The following is a 21,049-nucleotide window of genomic DNA, read 5'->3' as shown; positions in this document are numbered from 1 at the left end:
CTCTCGCAAACCTGCCTGCAAGAATATTGGTCCCTCAGGTTCAGGTGTAACCCATCACATTTGTACAAGTCATACCTCCCCCAGAAGCGATCCCAATAATACAGGAATCTGAAATCCTGCCCCTGCACCAGTTCCTCAGCTGCCAGTAATCCAGAGATTACAACCTAGAACTCCTGCTTTTTAGCTTTTTTACCCAACTCCCTAAATTCTCTCTTCAGGATGTCCTCCCTTTTCCTACCTACGTCACTGGTACCAATATGTATCAAGACTGCTTTCCCTCCTCCTTCAGAATGCTATGGATCCAATCTGAGTCATCCCTGATCCTGGCACCGGGACGCAACATACCATCCAGGTATCTCTTTGACATGTACGGAGTCTTCTGTTTACTCCTCTAAATACAAAATCCCCCAGTACTACTGCAGTCCTCTTCAACCACCCCACTTCCCTTCTGAACCACAGCACCAGACTCAGAGCCAGATACCCAGTTGCTGTGGCTCCTCCTTAGTAAGTCGTTTCCCTCCCCAGTGGTGTACTTGCTATTGCGGGAACTTCCACAGGGGCAGAGACCTAGAGTCACAGAAAACTGTAGCACAGTAACAGGCCCTTTGGCACATCTAGTCTATGCTGGACCATTTGGACTCTAGTCCATTCGACCTGCACCTGGACTATACCCATACCCCTCTCATCCAAACTTCTTTTTAACGTTGAAATCAAAATTGCATTCAGAACTTGCACTAGCAGGTCGTTGCACATATTCACCCCCCCCCCCCCCCGAAGGAAGTAGTTTCCGCTCGTGTTCCCCTTAAACTTCTCAACTTTAACTCATGTGACCTCTAGTTGTGGTTTCACTCAAGCTCAGTGGAGAAAGCCCGTTTGCATTTACCCTGCTATGCCCACCGTAATGTTGTATACGCCTGTCAAAACTCCCCTCAATCTTCTGCATTCAAAGAAATAAAGTTGTAACCTATGCCACCTTTCCTTATAACTCAGGTGCTCCAGTCCTGGCAACATCCTTATAAATTTTCTGTACTCTATCAATCTTATTCACGTCTTTGCTGTAGCTAGGTGACAAAAACTGCACACAATAGTCCAAATTAAACCTCACCAATGTCTTATACAACTTCAACATAACATCTTTATAACTTGAATGTGCCAAAAGCTTTCAGTTATATCCTATCTATCTATGATGCCACTTTCAATGAATTATGGAACTGTATTCCAAGATTCCTTTCTTCTACCATACTACTCACTGTGTAAGACCCACCCTGGTTGATCCTCCCAAAGTGCAACACTTCACACTTGTCTGCATTAAATTCCATCTGCCATTTTTCAGCCCACTTTTCCAGCTGATCCAGATCCCACTGCAAGCTCTGATAGTCTTCCTCACCGCCCACTACACTCCCAATATTGGTGTCATCTGTAAATTTGCTGACCTAGTTAACCACATTATCATCCGGATCATTGATATAGATGATAAACAACAGGTACTCAGCACCGACCCCTACGACACTCCACTAGTCACAGACTTCCAGTCAGAGAGGGAACCTTCTACTACCTCTCGCTGGCTTCTCCCACAAAGCCAACGTAATCCAATTTCCTACCTCATCTTGAATGCCAAGCAACTGAACTTTATTAACCAACCTCCCAAGCGGGACCTTGTCAAAAATGTTTTGTTAAAATCATGTAGACAGCATCCACTGCCTTGCCTTCATCAACTTACCTGGCAATTTCCTAGAAAAACTCTATAAGATTGGTCAGACTATTGGTTAGAAGATTGGTACTCTGCACTGGCTGCCCATTTCTTCTCCCTCTCCTGATAATCACCCAGGTACCTGCCTCCTGTAACTTAGGGGTGACTTCTTCCCTGTAGCTCCTATCTATCACCTTCTCAGTTTCCTATATGAGCCAAAGGTCATCAAGCTGCAGTTCCAGTTCCTTAACACGTTTTCTGAGAAGCTGCAGCTTGATGCACCTAGTGTAGATGTGGCTATATGAGATGCTGGAGGTCTCCCATAATTCCCAGATCTCACACAAAGAACACAACACAGCACCCTGGAGCCATTCTCACTGCACTAGCTATGCACTTACAGATGAAGACTGAAGAAAAAGAAACTTACCTTGCCCAAGCCTGTTGAGCTAAAGCTTCCCCATTCTAATACTGGTCCACTCCAGCAGTGGCAGCTCCACTTGTCCCTATCTTATTTTTATTTGCCCTTGGTAACAAATCACAACTTGATTGAGCTGCTGGAAGAAAATGAAAGCTTTCTAGCACTCCTTTTGAAATGCCTAGCTCCAAACTGTGTGTAGCCTCCTCTCTCGATTCGATTGGGCCACTGGAAAAAGCTGAAAGCCCGCAAATGTTCCTTCCTAAATCTTTTGTCTCAACCTGTATGTAAACTCCTCTCTCAATTCAATTGGGTTGCTGGGAAAAAAGGATACTCTCAATCAGGATACTTTCAACAGTTCATTTATGTATAGAAGTTAATTACAATACTTAGTGACATGCCAAATCTTCTTAAGGTGCTAAGAAAGTAAAGATGCTGGCATGCCTTGCTTCAGTATGCTGAGCCCAGGACATGTTAACCAAGGACAGCAATTTGAAGCTGCTTCCTTTCAATCTCTTCTGTACCTGAAAGAACTGTACATGGTCTTCTGATTTCCAAGATATCCCTTAACTGAGTTGACCTCCTTACTTGGGGTCCTAACCTTTGACTTTGGGTGAGTTGGATGTGAGTGCCCACTTGAAAAAGGGACAAATGCTGCACATGACTGTAAACATCTGACCAGGCATTCTAAAACATGGTGATGGGCAGCTTCTGTTGTATATTGTTGACAAAAGGAAATGCAGGGTGAATTGTTAATTTCATTTACACTGAACACACACAAAATGCTGGTGGAACGCAGCAGGCCAGGCAGCATCTATAGGGAGAAGCGCTGTTGATGTTTCGGGCTGAGACCCTTCGTCAGGACTAACTGAAAGGAAAGATAGTAAGAGATTTGAAAGTAGGAGGGGGAGGGGGAAATGCGAAATGATAGGAGAAGACTGGAGGGGGTGGGGTGAAGCTGAGAGCCAGAAAGGTGATTGGCAAAAGGGATACTGATGCACCATCAATAACTCTCGGAGATGTGAGGCGAGATAGGCTTTTATTAGCTGGAAGAAAGCACTGTCAGCAGCAAGAGACCGTCACACAACATCCTGGAGACTGAGGGGGGAGCAGTGCCTCCAATTGCCTTTATACAGGGGTCTGTGGGAGGAGCCACAGGAGCAGTTAGCAGGGGGGGTGGGGGGGGGTGCATGTCCAGACAGGTATATGTAGTTCACCACAGATACAGAGCTAGAGAAGGGAAAGGATCATGGGACGGGAGGCCTAGGGAGAAAGAAAGGGGGAGGGGAGCACCAGAGGGAGATGGAGAACAGGCAGAGTGATGGGCAGAGAGAGAAAGAAAAAAAAGGGGAGGGGGAAAAAAACTAAATATATCAGGGATGGGGTAAGAAGGGGAGGAGGGGAAGTTAGAGAATATATAAAAGGCCACACCGGGAGCACCGTACGCAGTATACCACACCAGCTGACTTACAGGTGAAGTGTCACCTCACCTGGAAGGACTGTCTGGGGCCCTGAATGAATCTCTCCCATTTCCCGCATATCTACCCTCACTCCATCTGCCTACCACCCCACTCGGGATAGGGTTCCCCTTGTCCTCACCTACCACCCCACCAGCCTCCGGATCCAACGTATAATTCTCCGTAACTTCCGCCACCTCCAACAGGATCCCACTACCAAGCACATCTTTCCCTCCACCCCCCTTTCTGCTTTCCACAGGGATCAATCCCTACGCGAGTCCCTTGTCCATTTATCCCCCCCATTTCTTCCTGGTACTTATCCTTGCAAGTGTAACAAGTGCTACACCTGCCCTTACACTTCCTCCCTCACCACCATTCAGGGCCCCAGACAGTCCTTCCAGGTGAGGTGATACTTCACCTTTGAGTCGTTTGGTGTGGTATACTGCATCCGGTGCTCCCGGTGTAGCCTTTTATATATTGGTGAGACCCGACGCAGACTGGGAGACCGTTTCGCTGAACACCTACACTCTGTCCGCCAGAGAAAGCAGGATCTCCCAGTGGCCACACATTTTAATTCCATGTCCCATTCCCATTCTGATATGTCTATCCATGGCCTCCTCTACTGTCACGATGAAGCCACACTCAGGTTTGAGGAACAACACCTTATATACCGGCTGGGTATCTTCCAACCTGATGGCATGAACATTGACTTCTCTAACTTCTGTTAATGCCCCTCCTCCCCTTCTCACCCCATCCCTGATATATTTAGATTTTTTCCCCCTCCCCTTTTTTTTCTTTCTCTCTCTGCCCATCACTCTGCCTGTTCTCCATCTCCCTCTGGTACTCCCCTCCCCCTTTCTTTCTCACTAGGCCTCCCGCCCCATGATCCTTTCCCTTCTCTAGCTCTGTATCACTTTTGCCAATCATCTTTCTGTCTCTCAGCTTCACCCCACCCCTCCAGTCTTCTCCTATTATTTCTCATTTTCCCCTCCCCCTCCTACTTTCAAACTCTTACTGTCTTTCCTTTCAGTTAGTCCTAACGAAGGGTCTCGGCCCGAAACGTCGACAGTGCTTATCCCTATAGATGCTGCCTGGCCTGCTGCGTTCCACCAGCATTTTGTGTGTGTTGCTTGAATTTCCAGCATCTGCAGATTTCCTCGTGTTTTCATTTACACTGTTCTATTTTTTTCCTTTTCCCTTAACAGTCCCTTATATTTGATGAAGTGGACTTGTCTGATGCAAGTGTTGCTGAATCAAGCACGAAAAACGTCAACAACAGCTTCACGGTATGATTTCACTCTCTACTCTTTGCATGTGATGGTGTGATTTGGCTAACTTTTGACTGCAGGGAGATGTTGGCATGATTTTCAAAATATCGTTCTGTTATCCAGATGCCTGGAGATCTGGAGAAGTGACTTTGAGTCCCTGTCCAGCAAATGGAAAATTTAATTTCAAACAATTAAATAAATTTGGAATACAGTTACTTGGAATAATGTTGGTGACATTCCACATTGTCCTCTCCCACTTCGGTTCATCTGTTTTCTCACCCTTTATCCTCTGTCTCTTTGTCTCCCTCCATGTATCATACAGCTGTCACAGTCTTTCAACTCCACCACCCTTGCTCGCCTCACCTACCCAGCACTACTTGCCTGTCATCCTGCTCCGCTCCTCAGTCCACCATTTGCTTCAGAACCCTTTCTCCCCTTTATACTAACTACCTTTTCTCCTTGGAGCAACGGAGGATGAGAAGTGACCTGATAGAGGTGTACAAGATAATGAGAGGCATTGATCATGTGGCTAGTCAGAGGCTTTTTCCTAGGGCTAAAATGGCTGACACGAGAGGGCATAGTTTTAAGGCGCTTGGAAGTAGGTACAGAGGAGGTGTCAGGGGTAAATTTTTTACGCAGAGTGGTGAGTGCGTGGAATGGGCTGCCGACAGTGGCGGTGGAGGCGGAAACGATAGGGTCTTTTAAGACTCTCCTAAATGGAGACATGGAGCTTAGAAAAATAGAGGGTTTTGGATAAGCCTTAGTAGTGCCAAGGTAGGGACATGTTTGGCACAGCTTTGTGGGCCAAATGGCCTGTATTGTGCTTTAGGTTTTCTATGTTTCTATGTTACCTTGCCTCTCTGTTCTCAGTTCCGATATAGGTTTTTCATCAGAAATGTCAACAGTTCTTTTCCCACCACAGGTACTGCCTGACCTGTTGAATTTTTGAAGCAGATTGTTTGTTGACTCTGATTCTATCTGATACTAATTGTAAAAACCGACCTAGTTCAGTACTAGCCTTCAGGGGAAGAAATAGGCCTTTCTTATCTGGGGTCTGGCCTACATGGGACTTTAGGTTCAGCAGTACACTCTGTCTTCTGAGATGGCCTTGAAAGACAGCTGATTCAGGGCTTAATTAAGGATGCATAACAAATGCTACTGAACACTTATTTAATTGTATTCCTTATCTAAGTCAGGGAGGAAGAGCTTGGCAAATTGTGGGTCAAGTGACAAGCTGTTGTTCCTGGAGCTCTGAAACAAAACGTGGAATTGCTAGATGACTCACCGGGTCAGTAGCATCAATAGTAGAGAGAGATGGATAATGGTTATCTTGCTGGAGCACTGACTCTGCTTCACTTTCCATGGATTTTGCCTGATCTGTTAATGTTTTTAGCATTTTGTGTTTTTCATTGGCAAGTTGTTTCTTTGGAGGACTGGTGCCTTTCAACAACAGTCATCTTCAATTGGCTTCCTACTTCCAGTTTATCGCTCTGTTGATAGTGTTCTTAATTCTAAGTCAGTCATTGTTGGGTCAAGTGTCACTTCAGCACTAAATCTAAATTGATATCATGGTGTGGATTTGATAGAATGTTGTCAGTAACACTGTCCTTTAGATGAGCTGCTAACACACGGCTTTTCTGCACATTCTGTAATAATAAATGTACTTTGAATCTTTGAAATGAAAAATGTTATGCTTTAACCTGAGATGTCAAATGTAATTTAAGTCAATTAGAATGTAGAAGTTAGAATTAAAATAAGTGAACCTGATTTCTTTGCACTGAACAGTTTGATACTCACGAGGTAATTATGTACCCACAAGGAAAATAAACAGTTCTAATAATAGAAGTTTAATGTTATTACTCCAACTTTCTCAAGAATGCTTCTGTCTGAGTATGCTGGCTACCTGGGCAGATGATTCTGGTATTCAGCACTGGGAGATTTTCTTTGCTAGCAGTTAATGGTGAGGTTGTAAATGGACCAGTGTAGGAAGTGGTGGTGCGATGGATTCGTCTCTCTGGAGGGGATCTCTGACCAGACCGGAAAGCTGAAATAATGAAAAATAACATTACTTTCACACTACTGAACATATATAAGGGAGAGGGAAGGATGTTGTAAGCATGCAGGGCAGCAGGATGCAGAGAGAAGGCAAGAGGGACACAGAATAGCAAGGGCATCAGAAGAAAAATATATCAAAGGAAAGGGAGAGGGGCAGAAGCAGTTACAGGGGAGTAGGGAAGTGGAAAGAAAAGGGAGAAAATATCGAAGTATTTTCAATTAACACAAAATAATCTTTCTTTTAAAGCATCTTGAACTGAAATCTCTACCAGCTACACATTAAAAAATGTCCTTCATCTTCATAATTCTTAATCACTAAGTGCGATCAACAATCCTCCTAATTCAGATAGGTGCTTATACTTCTTTTTGCCCATTTTCCATATCTCCAGCTACAACTTCCTATGCAAGACAATCATTTCAATACATATATTCCAGGGCTCAGATGAAAAATACTGTGTCTGATGCGTAAATGATGAGGTAAAAAGACAATTCGGTTCATCATACAGACATGGTAAGGAACCCAGCATTCAACGCAAAGATGCAGTATAGTCACTGCACACCTTTTACATGTAATGTGAAAGCACAATGAAGTTTTACTTTCAATTCTATAGAAGCACAAGTGAAAAGTAACATCTTGATTGGGCCAGCCGAACAAGACTTTGGGTCTCTATGTTCCATGATAGGAGTCAGCAATGTCATTGAGGACCAGTATGGCAGTTGAACAAAACTTTGCCCCTGTCATTTAACAACCTCACATTTGAAAAATAATTCTAAGTAGAATTTCAAGAGAATTTTTCCCCAACCAAATGAGGCTTAGAAGGGGAGTTAAATAGTGAAAAAAGCCAGTTTATGAGGGAAAGGAATCTCTGCTATCTTGTAAAAGAAACAATGAAGATGGGGCATAAAGATCCAAAAAAGGGTAGTTTAAAGTTGTAAGGACACTGCCATGGGATATAAACAGGCTCAGTAAATGGTCAAAAAGGTGGCAGATGGAGTATAATCTGGGAAGAATAAAATAACTAACTCCTGTTTAAAAAACTGGTAAAGCAGAATCTCAGGCTACATCCACGTCCTTGCTTGTATGAAGGTGTTTACCTATTTATGCAAGTACTTCTCTGACAATAGATGTGTAACAGCCTAATGTAACATTATATGGAAATACAAGATAATACTGATGCAGACATGTTTTATACATTTAACAAGGGGCTTTATTAATGTAACAGAGTTGTCAGTTTTTCAATGTTCGTTGTCAGCCGGGTCATACTGTCCGTGAACTCCCTGTCAGTTGCCTCCATACGCTCCAGTATTTGTTTTTTTTACTTTTAAGTCCTCCAGCTTGAGAACCAACAGCTGTCTGTCATTTAAGTTTTTCTAGTCTATAACTGAACAAACACGCACCGTCTTTCACAGCGAGATTCGACACCAAACATGTCGCTTGTTTTCGGTAGATGTGTCCTGCGCATGCGCAGATGGAGGAGATTCTCCGAAATATCCATTTCAATGTGGACAGAGATATTTTTAAAAACGCATAGTGTGGACGCCTATTGTTTTTATGCGAAACCAGCTTTTTCAAAATTATCCGGTCTAGCATGGATGTAGCCTTAGTATAATTTGTAGTACACCAGCAACTGTCAGAGCATACTGTTACCTGATCTAAAATACACCACAAAAGAATTAGATAATTTAGTCATTCACCTACTATAATTAGAAAGAGTTAGCTACAAGGGAGGTTTGATAAACTTGGATTGTTTCCACTGTAGTGGGGGAGGTTGGCAGGTTTATAAAATTATGAATGGCATAGATAGGGTCGATAATCAGAATCTTTTCCCCAGGGTACAAATGTCAAATACTAGAGGTCAAGTTGTAGTTATCGTGTCTCTGGCACTGAGACTGGACCTTCAGCTCAGAAAGGAAGGAGGGAAAAGAGGAGAACAGTAGTGATAGGGATTCGATAGTTAGGGGGACAGATAAGAGGTTCTCTGGGAAACATAGAGAATCTCGGATAGTATGTTGCCTCCCTGGTGCTCAGGTCCGCGATATCTCGGATTGAGCCCTTGGTATTCTTAGGATGGAGGGTGAGCAGCCAGATATTGTGGTCCATGTAGGGACCAATGATGTGGATAGGAAGAAGGAGGAGGTCCTGCAAAGAGAGCTTAGGGAGTTAGGTGCAAAGTTGAAGGACAGGACTTCCAGGGTTGCAGTCTTAGGATTGCTACCTGTGCCATGTGCTAGTGAGGCTAGAACTAGGAAGATAATGCAGCTAAATAGGTGGCTAAGGAAATGGTGCAGGAGAGAGGGCTTCATGTTTCTGGACAGTTGGGCTTTGTTCCAGGGAAGGTGGGACCTGTTCCGACGGGAGGGTTTACACCCAAACTGGAAGGGGACTAACATCCTTGCGGGTAGGTTAGCTAGTGCTGCTCTAGGTGGGGGGGGGGGGGGGGTTTAAAGCTAGATTTGCAGGGGGAGGGGAACCAGAGTGTTAGAGCAGATGGTGAGGTGGAGGAGGATAAAGGTCATGCAAGGACTGCTTGTGTGGACAGAAATGAAAGGTTTGTATGTGATAGAAATGTTCTCAGGTGCCAAACTGAAGAGTCTGGGGAAGAGGTCAAATAGAGAAAGATAGGAGACAGCATGTGAGGGAAGATAGGCAGGTGATAGAGAAGGGACGTGCTCAGTCCGAAGGTTTGAGATGTATCTATTTTAACGCAGGGAGTGTTGTGAACAAAGTGGATGAGCTTAGAGCATGGATCAGTACTTGGAGATGTGATGTGGTGGCCACTACAGAGATTTGGATAGTTCGGGGACAGGAATGGTTACTTCAAATGCCGCGTTTTAGATGTTTCAGAAAGGACAGGGAAGGAGGCAAAAGAGGTGGGGGCGTAGCACTGTTGATCAGAGATAGTGTCATGGCTGCAGAAAAGGTGGACGTCATGGAGGGATTGTCAATGGAGTCTCTGTGGGTGGAGATTAGGAATAGGAAGGGGTCAATAACTTTACTGGGTGTTTTTAATAGGCCGCCCAATAGTAACAGGGATATCGAGAAGCAGATAGGGAAACAGGTACTGGAAAGCTGTAATAATAACAGAGTTGTGATGGGAGATTTTAATTTCCCAAATATAGATTGGCATTTCCCTAGAGCAAGGGGTTTAGATGGGGTGGAGTTTGTTAGGTGTGTTCAGGAAGATTTCTTGACACAAAATGTAGATAAGCCTACAAGAGGAGAGGCTGTACTTGATTTGGTATTGGGAAATGAACCTGGTCAGGTGTCAGATCTCTCAGTGGGAGAGCATTTTGGAGATAGTGATCATAATTCTATCTCCTTTATTATAGCATTGGAGAGAGATAGGAACAGACAAGTTAGAAAAGTGTTTAATTGGAGTAAGGGGAGTAATGAGACTATCAGGCAGGAAATTGGAAGCTTAAATTGGAAACAAATGTTCTCAAGGAAAAGTACGGAAGAAATGTGGCAAATGGTCAGGGAATATTTCTGTGAAGTTCTGCATAGGTACATTCCAATGAGTCAGGGAAGCTATGGTAGGGTGCAGGAACCATGGTGTACAAAGGCTGTAATAAATCTAATCAAGAAGAAAAGAAAAGCTTACAAAAGGTTCAGAGAGCTAGGTAATGTTAGAGATCTAGAAGATTATAAGGCTAACAGGAAGGAGCTTAAGAAGGAAATTAGGAGAGCCAGAAAGGGCCTTGAGAAGGCATTGGCGGGCAGGATTAAGGAAAACCCCAAGGCATTCTACAAGTATGTGAAGAGTAAGAGGATAAGACGTGAAAGAATAGGACCTGTCAAATGTGACAGTGGGAAAGTATGTATAGAACCGGAGGAAATAACAGAGGTACTTAATGAATACTTTACTTCAGTATTCACTATGAAAAAGGCTCTTGGTGATAATAGTGACGACTTGCAGCAGATTGTGTTACGTTCCCCAGTAACCGGGTAATTTTCCAGCAAAGATAGATGGATTCACCGAAGCCTGATGCTACTATTTTCAAACGTTTTTATTTATAAAGGGGCACAAACGTATGGTTAAAACAAAACATTCAGATCATATATGTCATCACAACTCAATCTAAAGCACAGGTATAGTAATAATCAATCAGAAATAAGCTCTATCGTTGTCTAGGGGTGATGTAGATATATATTGTTTACTGGATATTTAAAAGTCTTTTTGCGGTCACTGCAGTTCCACCAGCTGCCATTGTCGTGGTGTCGCGTTGGTGCACTTTTGTGAGAAAGAGAGAGAGAGAATGAAACATTTACCCGACAGGTTTTCCAACCTGTAGGAGGTAGTCGGAAGTCTCGTTGGGGAATGGACTCTCATCTGTGGCTTCCCCTGTAGCTAGGCCGTTCTTCCGTGGTGAGGTCGCCAATCCCAGGCAAAGAAAGGACGCACACGACCCCCACCACCGGCTGTCGCTCTCAAAACGCGGTCACAGGAATTCTCGCGTATCTTCTGGTGCGTCTGGCGCCCCGCCTCGGCAGCCCACCTTTTATCTGGACTGGCAGGGTTGTAGATGTCCATCAGGGTGGGGGGGGCGAGGCAATCCTTCCCCCATCACCCACCTCACATTGCCCTGAGATTTTGCACGTAGGCCAGTTCTTTATCCCACAAAGGTGTCTCCCAAGACAATGGCTATGTCCGAGGCTTTTGTCTTGTTGAGCGACCAGCCCACTTTGCCCGAGGGCTTTACATGTGGTCTTCATGAGACAATAGTCAAAGAGTCGCTTTATTCTGCTTCCCGGGGGAACGTGGTCTTCAGCACGTCTCCCTCTCTCTCTTGGGTCATTTGACCCCCCCCCCTTGACTAGGGCTCTTGCGAATCTCACAAAGGAGGGGGCTGGGGTCATAACAATTGAAAAGCTTGAGCATGTAGATATTAAGAAAGAGGATGTGCTGGAAAGCATCAAGTTGGATAAGTTGCCGGGACTGGATGAGATGCACCCCAGGCTACTGTGGCAGGTGAGGGAGGAGATTGCTGAGCCTCTGGCGATGATCTTTGCATCATCAGTAGGGATGGGAGAGGTTCCAGAGAATTGGAGGGTTGCAGATGCTGTTCCCTTATTCAAGAAAGGGAGTAGAAATAGACCATGAAATTATAGACCAGTGAGTCTTACCTCAGTGGTTGGTAAGTTGATGGGGAAGATCCTGAGAGGCAGGATTTATGAACATTTGGAGAGGTATAATATGATTAGGAATAGTCAGCACGGCTTTGTCAACGGCTGGTCGTGCCTTACGAGCCTGATTGAACTTTTTTAAGGATATGACTAAACATATTGATGAAGGAAGAGCAGTAGATGTAGTATATATGGATTTCAGCCATGCATTTGATAAGGTACCCCATGCAAGGCTTGTTGTGAAAGTAAGGAGGCATGGGATCCAAGGGGACCTTGCTTTGAGGATCCAGAACTAACTTGCCCACAAAAGTGTAGACAGGTCATATTCTGCATGGAGGTCGGTCACCAGTGGAGTGCCTCAGGGATCTGTTCTGGGACCCTTACTCTTCGTGATTTTTATAAATGACCTGGATGAGGAAGTAGAGGGATGGGTTAGCAAGTTTGCTGATGACACTAAGGTTGGAGGTGTTGTGGATAGTGTGGAGGGCTGTCAGAGGTTACAACAGGACATTGATAGGATGCAAAACTGGGCTGAGAAGTGGCAGATGGAGTTCAACCCAGATAAGTGTGAGGTGGTTCATTTTGGTAGGTCAAATATGATGGCAGAATATAGTATGAATGGTAAGACTCTTGGCAGTGTGGAGGATCAGAGGGATCTTGGGGTCCGAGTCCATAGGACGCTCAAAGCAGCTGCGCAGGTTGACTCGGTGGTTAAGAAGGCGTACGGTGTATTGGCCTTCATCAATCGTGGAATTGAATTTAGGAGCCGAGAGGTAATGACCTCTTGGAGTACTGTGCTCAGTTTTGGTCGCCTCACTACAGGAAGGATGTGGAAGCCATAGAAAGGGTGCAGAGGAGATTTACAAGGATGTTGCCTGGATTGGGGAGCATGTCTTATGAGAATAGGTTGAGTGAACTTGGCCTTTTCTCCTTGGAGCGACGGAGGATGAGAGGTGACCTGATAGGGGTTTATAAGATGTTGAGAGGTGTTGATCATGTGGATAGTCAGAGGCTTTTTCCCAGGACTGAAATGCTTGCCACAAGAGGACACAGGTTTAAGGTGCTGGGGAGTATACAGAGGAGATGTCAGGGATAAGTTTTTTACTAGAGAGTGGTGAGTGCGTGGAATGGACTACCAGCAAATGTAGTGGAGGCGGATATGATAGGGTCTTTTAAGAGACTTTTGGATAGGTACATAGAGCTTAGAAAAATAGAGGGCTCTAGGTAAGCTTAGTAATTTCTAGGGTAGGGACATGTTCGGCACAACCTTGTTGGCCGAAGGGCCTGTGTTATGCTGTAGGTTTTCTATGTTTCTAGATCATATTGGAGCATTATATCTCATAGTAAATGAGATTTTTCCCGGGGTGGAAGGACTAAGACATCCAGAGTGTTTGATGGCTCTGGGCCTGCATTCACTGGAGTTTTGAAGAATGGGGAGTTGGTGGGGGGGGGGGGGGGGGGGGAATGAGAAGAATTTCATTGAAACCTGTTAAATATTGGAAGGCCTAGTTAGAGTGGACATGGAGAGGATGTTTCATATGTTTCAGGAGTCTAGTACCAGAGGGCACAGCCCCAGAGTAGAATGACATCCCTTCAGAAGGAGAATTGGAGGAATTTCTTTAGCCAGAAGGTGGTGAATCAGTGGAATTCATTGCCCCAGACGGCTGTGGCAGCCATCTTAATGGCTACATTTAAAGTGGGGATTGAAAGTTTCTTAATTAGTAAGGGCATCAAAGGTTACAGGGAGAAGGCAGGAGAATGGGATTGAGAAGGATATGATAGATTGACAGATCAGCGATGACGGAATGGTGGAGCAGACTTGATGGGCCAAATAGTATAATTCTGCTCCTATGTCTTATGGTTTCATGGTCTTACATTCAGTTAAGCAGATTTTTCTCTCTAATGAAAAGAGAAAATGTAGGGAAATGTCCACAGATCTAGTAACCTCTGTGGAGAGAGAAGCAGTAACTTTCATTGCAACCCATTTTCAAAATGAGTCTTCTGTGGGGAGCAATATCTCTTCATGCTAATCCTCTTCAAACTAGTTCTGATTGACATCTGTGACATCCTGTGACCTCACATCTATGCCTGGATTGTTTTGCCTGTGGAAGTCAAGGCCACAGTCACACCCAGCTTCCAGATCTAATGTCTCCTACATCCAGGACTTTGCTGCTCATTGTTACCATAGGAAGGTCTCCTGAGCTCCCTCATTAAATGAAGGTGTTGTCCACGTCCCTTTCAACTCAGTGGAAGATGCAGAATGGTCACAACAATGTTCTAGCATTGCAGACTTGCCAAAAGAACAAGGATTTATTAACAGTTGTCACAGAGAATCTCTTCTCATGGATTTCTCACTGGCAATCTCCTGCCATGAACCTGGAAGTTCTGTTTTAGCCCCATACCAGGGAATGTTACTCCTCAAGATACCATATCAATTAGACTCCACAAAATCATTTGACTGCCTGGGGTCATCAAAATTCTTACAAAACCCCACTGATTGCATTTTTCCTTTCTTCATTATAGCACACATTTTTGAACAGCACACCCTCCAGTAGCTGGAAGAGTGTTGCTTTTAAAGTGCACATATTCCTTTACACGCTGGTACCAAGATCACTGATAAAAGGCTGAATGCCAGCAAATGCAAGGTCTTGTAATGCCTATAGGATATCAGACACTGATATGTTACAGAGGGAAATCCAATGACCTTGTCTTGTATATCTCTTAATTAAAGACAGTGATCTTTATGGGGCTGTTAAAAGCACATACTGCTGTCTTAATGCTATTAAAGGGTAGTAAAGCGGTTTCTAGTTCTATATCTTTTAATCCCCAAGATCTGGAGATTGATTTGCACAGGAATGACAGTATACATTCTGAACTCTCCAGTATTTTTCCTTTAAGTGTAGCCCAGCATCCAAAGAACCAACCAGGCAATTCAGACCAAATGTCTATTGTGTTTGTGATGGTGTACATGTTGTACAGTACACTCTTCCTGCTTCTTCAAAATAGGCAGACTCTGTGAAGGTATTGGAATGAAACTGCTTGATGGTCCAACAAACTGCCATGTAAATGTTAATTTACAAGAAGTTTTACATCTTGTTCACATCACATAACAGTTTAATGGACCAGATGTGGTTCTGTTATTTTTCACTTACTGAAAAGAAATGACCAGTACTATAATTACTATTTATCTTTCGTGTGTCATTACATCTATTCATTTATCCTTTTAATGTTTAATAAACCTGCAAAGCAGTTCTTGGTTCTAAGCCACTCTCTAGTAAAGCATGTATTGTAGCGGTGTGCTACACGCAGCGCTGCAATAACGACACGGAGTCGGTGAGCTGCAGTTACAAAAGAGGTTTATTCAAACTTCGCGACCTTGCTTTAAAGCCTTCCTGATCCCGCCCTCCCCATGCGTATTCACAGTCTGTCCCGCGCACGGGCTTTTCCCCTTGCTGGTGAAGCAGGCTTGGCGCCCTCTTTGGGACCGGCCTCAATGCTGGCGCGTGCCACTTTGTGAGCCGGTTCGAGTGCGCTGGGAAGTGGGTCGCCACAGTATCTTTGTTAAGTTGAGGAACACCACATGAAGGTATATAATGTCAGCAGTGAACTGAGGTACAGTGATGATAATTCCAAATTTATTTCTCAAGTCACCTGGAAACAAGCCCATGGCCCAGATTAGTAAGGCAATGCAGTGCTGAGAGAGTGCTGTAGTGCCAGGGATTATTTGAATGAGTTATTGGGGGAGATTGTCTGACCTGTTTATGAAAATATTCAATATTCAAAGTAAATTTATTATTAAAGTACATACATTTTACCATACACAACCCCGAGATTCATTTTTTGTGGGCATTCACAGTAGATACAAGAAAGGCAATAGAATATTTGAAAGACCATACACAACAGGATGGACAAACACCCTATGTGCAAAAGACAAAAAACTGCAGAAAGACAAATAGAAACAGAGAAAAAAGAAATATAATAATAATAAAATTTACACAACAGTCAGATAAAACTTCTAAAGATATATTTTCTTTAAGGAAAGCAGGATTCTGCACTCCACACGAGCATATGCAATTCTGATGAGAAGTACCCACCACTAAACTTAAATGAAAGCAAAACCCAGAAAAATGAAGAAATTATCACTGCAGAAATGTTAACCAATGGAAGAGCATGGCCCTCCATGGAAGATATCAACACGATCTGAGCAGACAAGATGTTAACAAGGAAGCGTTGAATGCTTGGCTCAGAGCTGGAGACATCCGTTTTCAGAAACAGATGGATTCCTTGTAGCAACACAGGACCATGTGGTTAACACAAAAATATTATCAAATATATATATAATAAAAGACCAACAAATTCAAGACGATAAATGCAGAAAATGACAATTGAAACCTGAAACAATCCAACACATTACAGGATCCTGTAGCAGTTTAACTCAGTCTGATTACTTACACAGGCATGTTCAAATGGTAAGCATTATTCACCAGAGTCTTGCTTTAAAATGCAAACTCATAAAATATATCATACCTTATTATGAAAACATGCTGGATCCAGTTTTAGAGTCAGAGTCCTACAAATTATATTATGACCGATCCATTATTACAGATAGGATAATCCTTAATAACCATCCAGATACAATATTACAGGACAAACAAGCAAGAATAACTTGCCTAATAGATATAGCCATTCCAAACACACAAAACATATAGAAATCAATAAGTGAAAAACACCAGAAATATACCGAATTAAAAGAGGAAATTGAAAGACTGTGGAACATGAACAGGATACATTGTTCCAAAAGTAATATCTACAACTGGTATCACTCCAAAGTCACTACACAATAGCATTAAAAAATTAGACCTACACAGCAATATTTATGCAAATTTCCAGGAAGTCACAATACTAAACACCACTAGAATAATCTGAAAGTCCCTAACATTTAAGAAATGAATGTGCTTGGATATGCCCGTACTCTGGTTTTATCAGTGTGAGCTGAGAAAAAAAACATAAATAAGTGATAAATATCAAGTACATGATGAAGAGTCCTTGAAAGTAAGTCCATAGGTTGTGGGAACATGTTAGTGATGGAGTGAGTGAAGTTATCCTGATGGTTGAGGGGTAATAACCGTTCTTGAATTTAGTCATTTGGGTCCTGAGGCTTCTGTACCTCCTACCTCATGGCAGCATGAGAAGGGAACATGACCTGGATGGTGGGGGCCCTTGATGATGGATGCTGCTTTCTTGCAACAGTGCTCCTTGTAGATGTGCTCAATGGTGGGATGGGCTTTTCTTGTGATGGACTAGGCTGTATCCACTACTTTTTGTAGGCTTTTCCGTTCAAAGGCATTAATGTTTCCATACCAGGCTATGATACAACTCAGCTCCTTAGAGATGTTGCACCACTCAGCCAGAGTTTGAATCTCCCTCCTATATGCTGATCACCACTGCCACCAGTTTTGATTTGGCCAATGACAGTGGTGTTTTCAGCAAACTTGAATATGGCATTGGAGCTGTGCTTAGCCTCACAGTCATAAGTGCAAGCAGTAAGCAACAGTATTTGTTTAAAAGGAAGTTATATTTCTATAATCAAGACTAAAAATGCTGAAAAACATCCACTAGGTCAGAAAACATCTGTTCAGAGAAGGACATGTTCTTTCTTTGTATGTGTTCTAAATCTGCTGAATATTCAGCTGCATCTTCTAAATTTATTTCAGCTTTCCAATAGCTGCAATAATTTTCTATTTTTTGGCTTACAGTATATCCCTATTTCACAGAGCATTCATTTATATATGGAAGATGAAATAAATTCATAGAAATTTGGAAATGTACTTATCTTTTTTTAAAGTATTGTTCCATAACCATTTTGTAAAAAATATGAATAAAATGTTTAATAAAGTTGCAGTACTTAAGGATGAATTTGAAGTCTGTTAGTTATACAATTCTTGGGGAGTTGTTTGTTCTTCCTGGACAATGGACAAGTACAGTTGGAATAATAGCAGGGATAGTCCTAATTCACTCACAGGTCAGCAAACTACACAGGAAATACTGTTTTCCTTTGCAAAAATTATTTCATGACAGTTAATCTTGATTTTGACTTTTAGTAATTTCATCAACTTAATTTGGCACTGCAATTTGAAATGTTTTTATGATACCTTTTAGGAATTATGTAATCTTGAAAAGGGCACATATAAAAAGGTTACAGAAGGGTTTGAAAGACCAAAGCAAGGTAGTATAGCTTTAAGAAATTGTGCACCTTAATGGCTTTTAATAAGAAACAAATCCCATCCTGCAATGAGTAAAAGACAGAGACATAGCATTTTTTTGAGGAGAGAAGTTTGTGCAATTGGGGGGCAGGGATTGTGAATTTAAGTTTGTGGGAAGTCATTCTTCGTGTTGTTTGCTTTTTTGCTGAACAATTAAACATCTTATGCCTTAACTATTGTCAAGCTGTGGTTCTAATTGATTACTAAATATCGAACCTTCATGTTCGCTGTTGTTTATTCAACTTCACTTGCCCCATCTTTGAAATGTTCCCACAACCAATAGACTTACTTTCAGGGACTCTTCATCTCATGTACTCGATATTTATTGCTTATTTTTTATTATTATTATTATTATTATTATTATTATTATTATTATTATTATTATTATTATTATTATTATTTTATTTTGTATTTGAACAGTTTTTTGTCTTTTACACACTGGTTGAATGTCCAAGGTGGTGCAATGTTTCATTGATACTGTTATGGTTATTATTCTGTTATAGATTTGTTATGCCATAAAAATTAATCTCAGGGTTATATATGGTGCCATATATGTACTTTGATAAGAAGTTTACTTTGAGCTTTGTTTTCTTATCTCGATATGATTTAAACTTTTTTTATTCCATTTGTTTCTGCGTTCTAACTTGCACAGTTCAATTCATTCAGCAACCCTGTGTTTACTCAGGCTAATTGGAGTTTTTCTTTTCAACAAAAATTGATCTCTGTAACATCTTCCAGCTCTTTAAATTGCTAAACATCAGATAACCAATGCTCAGATAATCATTTGGAAAATAGTGCTGCCTTCTTTGGAGTGTTTTCCTCTAAAACCTCCCCATTCCCAGCCCACTTAGTCCTAGACTCATAGAGCACTATAGCACCAAAACATAAACTTTGGCCTATCTCGTCTGTGCTGAACTTTACCTTCTCTCTTAGATGCACAAGAAAGACTGCTTGAGTCAATGTATGCATCTGCCATTTATTGCACCACAGAATTAGTTATTTTTCATGTTGACTTTTACTTTTTTTCCCAGTCTCTTCCCATCATCATCTGTGCTACATCTGTCCCTGTCTCCACTTTTTCCAGTGACTGGGCTCTGCCCATGTTATTTTCACCAGTGATCACCCTTCCAGGGTGATTTGAGGAAATCTGCCTTGAATAGACTCAACCTCCCCACCTGTTCACTACTACTGCATGTTTTCACATTGAATAAAGTGTTCTTTAATCAACCGATTGCCTCCAAATAAAACATAGAAGTGAATGGAGTTATGCTGTGGCAACCCAAATGGTTCAAGTATGTCTACCTCATTCTGGGATGTGTTGGCCATTCTTTTGGACCCTTTCCTCACTAATATTTTGCCTTATTGATGACTGTCTGTGCTGCATAATCCTCTTGCATTGAATTTTAAAGTTTCATCATCTTTGTAACCAGTTCTACCCTAGTGTTACCTTAATATGGTCTCTTCCTAGCCGTACCCCTCCTCAACTTCACTGCTCTGCTTTTGGGTTAACTAGTAATGTATGTCCAGTTTCTTCACTAATATCTACTTGAATTATACTTCCACCCAGCTTTGTCAATATTTCATTCTTTGTTTTGTTCCATATCTCTTTCATCTATTCTGTTTTCTTTCTTACTGCTATTTAGATGCATTATTTTATGTTTCACTTCACCATAGTCAGAAAGGCCCTCAATCATTTGCCACATGTCTGGTCTTATCCTTTCTCTCACATAAAACCAGAATAGGATTCCTATTGCCTATCTTGCAATGGATCATCTTGCTTAATTTCAGACACCTCTTATGTTTACACAATTTGATATTCCTAAAATTCTTCATCCCTTGTTGTCAGTCTTCTGAGGGGATCTTTCCCAATGAAATGATTTGATTGTCTCCACCAATATCCAAGCTTCTTCAAGGCAAGGAGATGGCACCTATTTTGTTTCCCCCTTTCCATCATTCAGGTATTCAAGCATTCTGTCTAGGTGTAATGATAATTTACCATTTACCTCTTCCAATTTAACGTACTGGATTTACCATTCACAACGCTGGCTGGTGGCACAATGGCATCAGCGCCAGACTCTGGAGTGAAGGCTCCTGAGTTCAAATACAAGTCAGGCCACCCCCGAGCATGCTTTCCATCTGTACCGGGTTGAACGTTGAGCTAGCCACTCGGCCTTGTAAAAAATACAAGGGTCGAGTCAGGAACGTTCATATCATGACCTGGTTAATCTGAAAGGAGACCAATCCTGACACTGTGCACCAGACAAGAATGGCTGACTGTCTGGTGCGACGCGCTAAAAAAAATTCACAACGTCTATTTCTCTGCAAATCAAATGCAGACCATCTGCTTCTTTTGCATAATACCCCAAGTTAGAATTTACCATGATTTAATTCTCCCTCTTGCCCTGCTCTGACCACTTTTTCCTTAGTCTCCTATACTTTTTTAAGGAAGCTCATCCTCTTCTGTTTTGCCACAACTTAGCTCCTCAGATGCATCACAAAACTCTATAACTTTGGATAAGCTGTTTTGTTGCATTTTCATTTTTAAAGCTTTCTTTCTGATAATTTCAGATGAATAGTCCATTTCTCCTGGTTGACTTGTGTTATTTATTAATCCTTTTCATGCCCTCTTTTAATCACTCTTACTTATGCCCTTTTTGTAGAGCTTTACTTTTGTTCTTTCTCCTCTTCCCCTACAATCCCCACTTTTCACATTTCTGGTGTTAGGTTATTGACCTTAGCCATTAACTTTTTTTTCACGCCACAGATGCTGCCTACC

General features: G+C 42.3%; 1 protein-coding gene across 6 annotated transcripts in view; it reads left to right on the top strand.

Annotated features, from left to right (window-relative positions):
* dgkh (diacylglycerol kinase, eta) overlaps positions 1-21,049 on the top strand; it is a 522,439-nt gene that overhangs the window by 234,159 nt on the left and 267,231 nt on the right. For all 6 annotated transcript variants that reach the window (XM_073046012.1, XM_073046011.1, XM_073046013.1 and 3 more), the window contains one exon: positions 4,768-4,848. In XM_073046012.1, coding sequence (XP_072902113.1) covers positions 4,768-4,848 — 81 coding nt within the window. The remainder of the gene's footprint in view (positions 1-4,767; positions 4,849-21,049) is intronic.

This window comes from Hemitrygon akajei, chromosome 5 (genome assembly GCF_048418815.1).
Source record: "Hemitrygon akajei chromosome 5, sHemAka1.3, whole genome shotgun sequence".
In the NCBI taxonomy this organism is placed as follows: domain Eukaryota; kingdom Metazoa; phylum Chordata; class Chondrichthyes; order Myliobatiformes; family Dasyatidae; genus Hemitrygon; species Hemitrygon akajei.
The sequence above is the reverse complement of the archived record's forward strand: the minus strand, read 5'-3'. Positions and strand labels throughout refer to the sequence as shown.